General features: G+C 43.6%; 1 protein-coding gene across 1 annotated transcript; it reads right to left on the reverse strand.

Annotated features, from left to right (window-relative positions):
- Nucleotides 1–559: 559 nt before the first annotated feature.
- On the reverse strand, nt 560–8,597 carry ABRA (actin binding Rho activating protein). The gene is made up of 2 exons (XM_068237914.1): nt 7,814–8,597; nt 560–2,636 (listed from the first exon to the last, which is right to left on the reverse strand). The coding sequence occupies exons 1-2, from the start codon at nt 8,503–8,505 to the stop codon at nt 2,156–2,158; spliced, it is 1,173 nt and encodes a 390-aa protein (XP_068094015.1). The 5' UTR covers nt 8,506–8,597; the 3' UTR covers nt 560–2,155.
- Nucleotides 8,598–10,805: the final 2,208 nt, after the last annotated feature.

The raw sequence follows: 10,805 nt of genomic DNA on the forward strand, positions 1-10,805 counted from the left end.
ATATGAAATCTACTACACCAAAAGAGCAAAACGCTAGCTGAAACGCTATAGAAAAATGAGAAAAAGTGTTTCAAAATCTGCTAGCATTTTGCGGATCTGCTCGCGGATTTTGGTGTGCACCAGGCCTAAGGGTGAAAAATGAAAGGTCATGAAAAATGTATGCAGCTTGGAAAATGGACCAATTGCGTGCATCAGCCAATGCATTTGGTCCATTTTCAAGCTAAAATTTGCATATATTTGGAATGCTCAGCATCTCATCCCAAGACTGATGCACATAATTCTGCCCTTCTACTACAAAACCAGAGATTGGGGTCTTCCCAGAGATACCCGAGATGAGCAATACCTCTGTATTTATACTTGCTTGAGGCTTTTTCCAGCCCCATGAGGTCCTTGGGCTCTCTCGCCGCCTATTCCATTGCCCATGCGATTGGCGAATTGCGGTGATCCGGAAATGCAGTCAGTGGAAAGGGGCCCTAAAGCTGGACACATACACTATACAATTCATTGTATTTTTCAATTTGAGAATGACAAGGTGGTCAAAATGACTGAGCAAAAACACAGAGGCCAAATGTACATTTAATCTGGATAGTTTATAGAGCTATAAAAAAAATAAGTTTACACAATTCAATAAATAATATAAAATATATTCATTTTACTATCCCTCCCAAATACCTATAAAGCTGTACATGGAAACATTACATTGATAACTTATTAAATAACAGGCTTGGCAATTATATAGCAAAGGTTAAGACCTATCTTTCCAACTCTACTGTTCCAACCATTTCCACCAGTACTACATCCTTCATACAGTATATAATATCTACAGCACAGTGCTGCTCTTGCTACAGGTCAATCATATCACCATCACCGTTTAACATAACCAGAAGAGTCCAGAGTTTAGTGGCTGTAATATTGTTTATAATGGTGAATGGCCATAATAATCTATGAACAATACATAGAAATCTGAGATCAAAGTCCTGGCAGCGTGGATTTCTCAGAAACCAAATCTAGTGCAGCATCCGGGTTGGTTCACACTGCAAGAGCTTTTTAAGTGCCAGTGATTTAAAGAGAACCAGAGACGAAGCACCCTCATGTATTTTACCATATGTATCAGTGGGAACATTAGAGAAAACACCTACCATGCTTTCTGTTTCATTCTGCACTGCACGGCTTGTTTCTTATCAGACCTGATAAAATCCCAGACTGAGCATTCAGTCTGGCTTTGCTATAATTACTCAGCTATAATGATTCCTGAGCAGAGCCAGCAGGGGGCAGGCTTGGACTTGAAGACATGAGAGAACACAGACTGAGCTATAAATATTCCTGAGCAAAGCCAGACTGAATGCTCAGTTGGAGATTTTATCAGAGCTGATTAGAAACAAGCTGTGCAGTGCAGAATGAAACCGAGAGCAGGGTAGGTGTTTTCTCTAATGTTCCCACTGATATATATGGTAAAAGGTGCTTCATCTCTAGTTCCCTTTAAAAAGCTCTTTTTTTTTTAATGCAATCCTATGGATGATTTTTATAAAATCGCATCACTCATATACCATTACATTAGCAAGAGCTTTGTAAAATCACAATCGCTTAAAAAAAGTTCTTGCAATGTGAACCAGCCCTCCAACTGCTCTTAGGGCGAGTGCACACCAAAAACCTCTAGCAGATCCGCGAACACTAGAGGTTTTGAAGCAGATTTTCAGAGCGATTCTAGGCATGTTTAGAGAGATTTTCTAAACATGCCTAGCGGTTTTTGGAGTGTTTTTGTGTAGCAGATTTTATATTTTGTTACAGTAAAGCTGTTACTGAACAGCTTCTGTAACAAAAACGCCTGGAAAACTGCTCTGATCTAGCGTTTTTCAGAGCAGTTTTCCACTTTCCTATACATTGAGGCAGAAACGCCATCAGAAATCTAAAAAAATGCTGCAGGACTTAAGTTTGCGTTTGGGGGAAAAACAAACCGCTCTGGTGTGCACCATTCCCTTTCATTAGCCACGCGGTTTTCCACCAGCAAGCGTTTTAAACGCTCAGAACTGCTTTTGGTGTGCACCAGCCCGTAGTTTCATTCAAAACAAAACCGCCTGATTTGGGGCAATTTGCTCTTAAAGGCGAACAATTTTCTTTACTGCCAGTATTAAATCTAAAGTCCAGCTTAATTTTGTCACAGTAATGTGATGATGACATCATCATCTCTCCCCTGCCATAACATTTCTCCAGGGAAGTCTACCATCCCATGTTTTCTGGCTCTCAGCAGGATTCCGACCACCTTGTCAGAGATCCGCACGTATCTATCGAAGAGCTCTCCAAAGGTGACCTGGATTGTTCCATCTTTTCCTGGTTTTGCCATTGTGGAAATGATGAAACAGAGGTCTTTCATTTCCCGATGTATGTGGGCCTCTGCTCTCCTGGCTCTTTCAGCCGTCTTTGTTCCCTCCTTGGGACGCCCATAGCCTTCATCTCCCTTCTGAAGCCTCAGAGACATTGCATAGTTATGATCGAAGTCCTCACTGAAAGGGTTCAGTTTCTGGCTTTCACTGTGGTCACCTGACCACTTTTCCCACCTGCCCTTGACATTGTTCACATGACTGTGTCGCTTGTAGGCTTTGTTAATGCTGTTGAGTTCTCCTGTAGCTTTATTACTCCTGAAAAACAAAATTAACAGATATATTAGGCCAGCTCTAAACATCAGATTATTAGATTGAAAAACTGCAATTACTAATCCAAGAACCAAATACATATTCTAAACTTTTAGCAAATGTGCTCGATATAACCAAAAGTCAGGAAATATTGCCTCAATGCCACTCCATTACTTATGTGTAATATTTGCTTTCAAGAAAGCACTACAAGTGGAAGAAAAGAAGCAAGCTGTGGCTTATTTGCACGGAATATGCCTATACTTTTTATTGACTTAGCATATAAATCAATAGCAAAGCAGAGTGACACAAGTGGACCTTCATATTGCGTGCAAGGTCTTTTTGTAGTCCTGTAATGGCCAGGCAATAAGAACCAGCAAGTGGGACAACTTATATTTAGACAAATCGATCCAAGCCACCATATTAATGTAGCATGTCGATGTACAAATATAAAAAGTTCTCATTGACCATCCATGGTTAAAACTGAAGATGATTTGGAAAGGTTAGTCTGATAAATAGGAACCAAAACAGGAGGCAGCAGTGTCACCATAACCGACAGTGCTGGGTCTAGACAGCATTGGCAACCTTTGTGAGAGCCGTTTCAATTAAGTGTGTGTGGGTTGAAGGCCAGACTGAAAAGGATTGAGTGTTGAGGTGGAAGTAAGAAATTCTGATAGGAATTTGTATACGAGGTGCTCAAGTAGTTTGGAGGCACAAAGGAGAAAAGAGAGAGTAGCAGAGAGGAGTTCTTCAGGATAGGAATACATCTGCCTTCTTCATGGCTAAGGGAGAAAATATTAATAGTGCAGTGCATGTTTTGTAGGAAACTACATATGTTTACAGGTGGGGTCATTGATTTCAGCAGAGCTGATTAACTCCCTCTGTGGATTTTCTTAACACATGCGCTGTGGATAGGCCTTGAGGATGGGGTTTGGGAACACTAATCTAAATAACCCGATGCAGGAGCTGAGGTAGGAGTTTGGTAAAGTGGTTGGTGTGGGAGTATACCAGTGAGCTGAGAGTACTTTTTTTCTCATTAAATTGTCTTTGTTGAGAAGGTGACAGTGGGGGGAGGGGTTGTGGGGTTTAGGAAGAAGGCGGATGTGGGGAAGATGTCAGCAAAGTCCTTTTGCTTGGCAACAGTAAGCACAGTATTTAAGTTGTGTAATAGAACCTGGTAATCGAGGAAAATTGCAAACAAGGCCAGGTGTCCTCAATGTGTACTCAGGTGAACAAGCAGCTTTTTGCAGACATAACTGACTACAGTATTGTTCCTTTGCCAAGATTTAGTGGAGAATGCAGGAGCAACTTTATTCAAAACCAATGATACTAGATGAAGTGCAGTGGTCTTGACTTCCTGACCATGTGGAACTAATAGAGGTGTGGACCTCTTAAAGATTACAGGAACATGTTCATTTAATAAAGGTCGAACTTTTATTCCCGCATGCATTGAAGTGGAGTTTCCTTGATACGCATGGATACAGTTGTAGGCATGCAGGTGTGTGGACTTCCTGAGCATGTGGAACCAATGTCTGACACTCAGAAAAGTCCCACTTGGCATCCCAATTTCTACTGAAGAGCATTATGGAACTCCTGAGGGTTTGGGCCTTGAGCTGTGCATTGTATGTCTTCCACAGTAAGGCCAGAAACCCACTAGGAACGATTTTCTGAGTGCTTCGCGGTTTGAAAACTAATGCTAATGTAATGGGTGTGATCCCACTTGAGCGATGTGATTTTATAAAAATCCCCCATAGCATTGCATTAGCAAGCGCATTTTCATATCACTAGCGATTAGAAATTGCTGCTAGTGGGTTTCTAGCATAAGAACTTCCAGAACAACTACAGTGTTGTTAGTGGTGTAAATGTTATGTTAATATGATGCAAATTTATGCAGCTCAGAACTAGACCGCTCATGCAGTACCTAATTATTTTAAATGTTCCAATTCATATGCATAAAATGACACATTTGCATCAACTTAAATCATTACCATCTCATTAATAACCATCTTCATGCACACACACTTGTACTAAGTTGCACCTCATTGTCAGTCTTAAAGAAATAGCACCATTAGGCCTCTTTTCAATGGACTGTTGATAGGCAGTGAAATGCCTCTCATACTCTCATAACTGCTCACTGCTGCCTGGTAATTGCTTGCTGAGAACACAGCTCAACAGTCTGTGGAAAATAGGCCTTACAGACACTTGCTTGGAGTTTGCTTTAGATATCGCAGCTGGAAGGGGGAGGGCACTAAACTTCCTTGTGCGTCAGCAGCTGATAGACAGCACAGATCAGCTGTTTTCTCACTCACAGCTTATTATAGACTGCGTGGACTCTGCAGATTCTCCGCACAGAAATCTCTCATAACTCCCATCAGATAGATGCACTGACTGATGCAGCCGCACAGCAGAAGGCTCCGGCTTCATTAATGATTCATTATGTAATACTCTGGACTATTAAATATTTCATTCATCGTCTCATCCAGGAGAATTGAGAGATTAGGCATTTAATATAGGAGATTAAGCCTCTGTGACACACCAGCCGCTTCATATAAAAATAAATAAGCTATTTAACAAACTTTGCATAGCACAGCACAGTGTGTAGAAAAAGATTCAGCGGAATGCTGTGCTTAAAGCAGCCCCAGACTCAGCACTTCCTCGCTGCTCTAAACGATAAGCAACAGCATAATAACCTTTACAGAAAAGCATCTCTGTTACAGCCAATACAAATCCTGCAATACATCTGCAGCGTGTCTACTTCCTGCTTTCAAGGAAGCAGACATAGGGTTAACATCCTGTGTTTACAAATTAGCTGCTCCCTCGATGCAGCCAGCTGACAAAGCTGAGAGATCAAATTACAGTTGTGATTAGTCACAGACGAGGGGGAATTAGGCTAAACTAAATCAATACAGGGTGCCTTTCTCTCTGTTTTCCTTCTGTCCTGTGCAAGAGTTCAGGCCCACTTTAAAGGGGAACTGAAGAGAGAGGTATATGGAGGCTGTCATGTTTATTTCCTTTTAATCAATACCAGTTACCTGGCGGCCATGCTGGTCTATTTCTCTGCAGTAGTATCTGATTAAGACCAGAAACAAGCATGCAGCTAGTCTTGTCAGATCAGACTTATAAGTCTGAACCACTGAAACACCTGAGCTGCTGCATGCTTGTTCAGGGGCTATGGCTAATAGTATTAGAGGCAGAGGATCAGCAGGGCTGTCAGGCAACTGGTATTGTCTAAAAGGAAATAAACATGACAGCCTCCATATACCTCTCTCTTCAGTTCCCCTTTAAAGGGTCCCTCCACTTATGCATATGAACTCATCCTCCGGAATCCACCCTCTCACGTGGGCCTGGCTGGGTGGAGGTTTCACGGCACTAGTCTACTTTAACGGATCCAGCAGGAAATCTCATAGGGAACAGTTCTCCAATCACAGCACCCTCTACAGCATAAATATTGTGATTGGCTGAAATTAGTTTGGGCATGGTTTACTGCAACCTATCTAAAATCTAGCAGTTCAAGCGGGATCCAATCACATTAGTGGAATTTCCTTATGAGGTAGACTAGTGCCGATTCCACCTTCGGGAGGTAGAGATGGTCAACAAGATGCTAATAAATATGTGTTGTATAATTAAGCTAACTTAATGCAAATGTTTGCACCTTGGGAATGCAACTGTCAAATGCAATCACTCCAAGTTGCATACATCTGCATGTCATCATATTTGCATCAACTTGGAATTATTAGCATCTCAGGAGGTACCAGCTGTGATACTCCTCATTTCCCTACTATTGAGAATCGTGAACATAAACAGATCTCCCACTCAGATACCTGGGCCCTGATTCATTGACCCTTTCTCCTGAGTTTCCTTACAAGGGCCCACCTGCAATTTCCTTTTTCTCCTGAATTATGGGCTAGTTCACACCAAAAATCGCTAAGCGTAATCGCAAATGCTTAGTGCTTTCTGTTGCGATTTGCACCAAGCTGAATTCCAGCCCATACACTACCTTTAGTTTTGACAAACACTTTTCATGCTCTCTGCATCCTGTTGCTGGAAATTCTGGAGCTATAGTAGTATGGTTTTGGTGACCCAGTGAGAAAGTTCATAGGGAACAGTTCTCCAATCACAGCAATGTCTGACTTGAAACCTTCTAATTGGCTGAATAGTGTGGGCCTATTATTACTACAACCTATCTGAAACCTAGCTGTTTGAGAGGTGGCTATCCATGGACTAGCCGAATTTCCCTATGGACTTTCTCACTGAGTCAACCATACTAGCTACAAAATTACTTTACTTTCTGTTCATGTGAAATTGGATACTAAAACAAAAAGTAAGGTTACAAAATCTTTACTATTATGGGTAGAAATAAATCTTGAGTCCACCAGTCTCATGACAACTGTGCAGGTGGGGTTTCACCTCTCATTGGGACAGTTTTCCTCTCCTCCCTGTTAATGCTTTGTGGGACAGGAAGTGAGGGCAAATCTTCCCAGCTAGGAACTCAACAGACATGGCAGAAGCTGTACCTCTTCCTGACTTTATCCAGAACTAGAAAGTCTTGACTTGTTAGCCTCTGAGTGATTGCTGTCAGTGACCTGAATACACATATATGTCTAACTCCAAAACCTCATACACACTTGCAATTACTGGCACTATAAAGGGGGGGGGGCAGATCACTTTCATGCTGGTGGGGTGAGTGGGAGAAGAGTGCACTCAGGGGTTGTTCAGGGGACAAACTGTTTTAAATATTCGCCATGCTGGATCGTTGGGTGACACTGGGGTAGTTCCTGTACACTCCCTGGATTCTTGCCCAAACTGGTATTTTTCGGCCATCCCGTCTGAGTTCAATCTAGTGTGCGTATGTAGCTTAAAACTATAGTAATAAAATCACATATTTATAAATCCTAGATCTTCCTCCCACATACATGTAGTCTCAATCCTCCTGCTGCAGCCTCTGCTATACAATAACAACAGATGTTTTAATACAAAAAGTAAAACCTGATCCAATAGCTGCATCAGGTTGGTGGACCCTTGATCTCAGGCGCTAAAGTCTCTCTGCCCAGGTTCCTGGGAATAAAGGAAAATGGCTGGTGATCCAACCTAATGGACTGCACCTAGATATTTTTTTTAGGAGGATGGACCCTGTAAGTAAAGTCTCCTATACATGCTACCAATTGTCAGATCATGCTATTACTTACATAGATGAAGTAGACCGCTTAATCCTTGCTGTCTCCTCTGGTTCCTGCTTGGCCTCCTCATTCTCTCCATAGCCACTGTCCTCAGTCTCCAGGCTCTTACTCCGACATTCGGCAAGCTTCGGTAAGGGTAAGGATGCTGTTTCATCAAGCTTTGAGAGGGATGTGGAAACAGTTTCAGCCTCTTCACCATCTTGTTCTACCTGTTTCCAGCTTTTGGTAAGTTGGGAGACCAGGTTTGAGCACTTTCTTCTCCTGGTTGGAGACACGTTGCCCTGCAGTAGTTTGTCCACCATAAGGTCATTATATGCCTCGATGCCAGGATCTTTCTCATACTTCTCAGTCAGTAGGCCAATATCCATTCCTTTCTCTTGGGCTTTACTTGAAAAACTTTTTGTCACAGATTTAGTTTTGATATTGGTTCCTCCCATTTCATCTGAAGGACAAGTGGCATCTTTTTTGGGTTCGGTGATAACAGAAGGTTTCAGCTTCACCTCCAGCGTTGACTTGTGGTTCTCCTTAATATCATCCTCTGTGTTGGGCACCCAGCCGGTAGGTTCTTGTGCTTGTTTAGTCGAATGTTCTGCTGCCCAATGCTGCCAGCCTCGGGTCAGGCTGGACACCAAAGCTGCAGTCTTAATCTTTCTTATGGCCCGTTGGGCCGGTTTCAGCGTTTTTGTGTCATTTGGAGCCATAGCCTGTCTGTATTATTGTAGCTCTTCCACCAAGGAGGAAATCCTGAACTAAACTTCTTGGTCACTTCTGACAGCTGAATGGAAAGTGCTGGCTTTTTAAATAGGCTGAACGTTTTACAGTCCTGGAAAATATGTCCGGCATTTGTGACCAAGATCTGCCCGCTGACACTGTTACTATTTACTGAATGATGGCTCACGTTTCATCACAGGAACAGGTGGAATATTACAGATGGTAAACAAAGGCCAATGTGTGGTGCTAAAGCACTGCTGTGTAATCTGTACCATTGCCCCAGTATGCATAGGTCCTGCCATGTAATCTATAGCCTGGTTTCTGAACACATGATACACATACCATTGGGTATGCATTGGATGGGTTCAGGAGGCATCTAAACTTCTCTCAGTAAGTCTGTTACAGAGAGTTTGGAGACGAAAAAATATATACCTGTTTCCCCAAAAATAAGCTCTACCCTGAAAATAAGCCCTAGTTGCAGTTAAAGAGGACGGAGGAGCTTATACAGAAGGCATCATTAGTACCTGTTCTTTATTCTCTTCCTCTGTTAATCATAGGCGGTGTTTTGCTGGGCTTCTAAAGGGTGGGGTGCCCAGAGAAGGAGATGAGTCAACTGAGGATGTTGGGGCTGCACGTACGGTAGTTGTCCCGTGCCAATGGCTGTATTGTGTGTGACATCATCTGGTGCTGTTATATCTTCAGACACTGTTGACTCTTCCACCGAAGGAGGAGATGTTGCCCAGTAGTGGAGTCTAAGCGCCCACGGGTGTTCACCAACACCCCCCGAAGGGAATGCTGGACTTAGCTGCTTAGTGTTCACCTGGTCACTACTAGGATAATCTCAGCTGGTGGTCGAGAGAACAGTGACACCTCACAGTGGAGTGCTGGAAGGATGAATCCGGTAAACTATCCGAGTCAGGGCAGGCGGCAAGCAATAGCAGAGTCCAGTATCCAATCCGAGTCAGGGCAGGCGGCAAGCAATAGCAGAATCAAGTGGGACTTGTTATGGGTGGGGGAAGTCATGGTGGCCGTATGCTTGTTATAAAATTCTGGCAGATTGGCCTTCTAATTGTGAGGGCCACCACAGGGGAAGAGGGTGTGGGAGGAAAGGCATCATAGTTTTGCTGGGGGTCCCCCATAATTAATAGTTACAGCCCTGGGCCTGCCATGTGATCTATAGCATTGTCCCAGCATGCACATGGCCTGCCACATAATCTATAGCTTAAGTTCTCAACACGCAATACAAGTGCCCCAAGTAATACTTATTTTGGCCTCACATTATCATGGCCTCCTAGAGGGGAGAAGCTCTTGTGACCACAAGGGGGCCCAGAGCTGTAAGGAGGACCCAAAATTCGAATACACTACCTTTGATAAAGTGGTCCATCCTTCAGATCAGGTGTTTTTGTGGCTACACTTGTTATGGGTGTGAAGATCATGATAGCCACACTTGTTTTATGGCCCCTGAAAGATGCTCCCCGATGTGGTGAGGGGTCATCAGAGGTAGGCAGGGAAAGGGTGTGAACATTGGGCTCCCCTTTAAAGTTTTGCTGGGGGGGGGGGGGGGGGGGGGGTTGTGATTGGCAGTTACGCCACTGCTTGGCCACAGACAATTCATTAAATTTAGTATTTTATTTAAAGAATGATAAATCAGAAATAAACCTGGATAGGTATTTTAGTTAATTAAAAGCTTAAGGGAATGTTTGAAAAACATTTAAACACAATGAAGTAATATTAATAATTATAAGCTCATACATTGTACTTGAGATGATGTTACTTACAACAGCAGCAAACACTATTTTTGTGAAGGGTTATGTGACGGATTGTGGAGAAGCCGCCGCGCGTTCTGGTAGTGAGGCGGCGGAATCCGTGCACAGAGCGGCGGAATCCGCGCACAGAGCGGCGGTTTTCCCCGCAGCAACATGCTTCTGGTTTGCTGGACCTAGTAGTGCACACAGATGGAAAGCTGCGCGCGCGCCGCAAGGCAGGCTCTTTATGCTAATAGGAGACGGGTCAGCTGATCGAGGCGGTCAGCTGATCCCAGCTCAGCAGGTGATTGGTTGATGGGAGCTAGGCGGCGCTGTGAAGCGCTTTACTCATACCTCCCAACTTTTTGAGATGAGAAACTGGGACACTTAAGCCACGCCCCCGACCACGCCCCCAACCACACACCCTGACACACCCCTAGTCAAAAATATATGAATGGTGGGGAGAAGGGTGAGGGTGCCCAGGTAAAAAGAAGGATCAAGGCGCCAGCCACGGCTGTGGTGTGCGGGATGCGGGCCAAGCTTGT

Source organism: Hyperolius riggenbachi, chromosome 5 (genome assembly GCF_040937935.1).
Source record: "Hyperolius riggenbachi isolate aHypRig1 chromosome 5, aHypRig1.pri, whole genome shotgun sequence".
In the NCBI taxonomy this organism is placed as follows: Eukaryota; Metazoa; Chordata; class Amphibia; order Anura; family Hyperoliidae; genus Hyperolius; species Hyperolius riggenbachi.

Coding starts and splice junctions, on each gene's coding strand:
- ABRA (XM_068237914.1), bottom strand. CDS start 8,505: ATGGCTCCAAATGACACAAAAACGCTGAAACCGGCCCAACGGGCCATA. Junction 2,637..7,813: donor AAGCGGTCTACTTCATCTAT/GTAAGTAATAGC, acceptor TTTGTTTTTCAG/GAGTAATAAAGCTACAGGAG.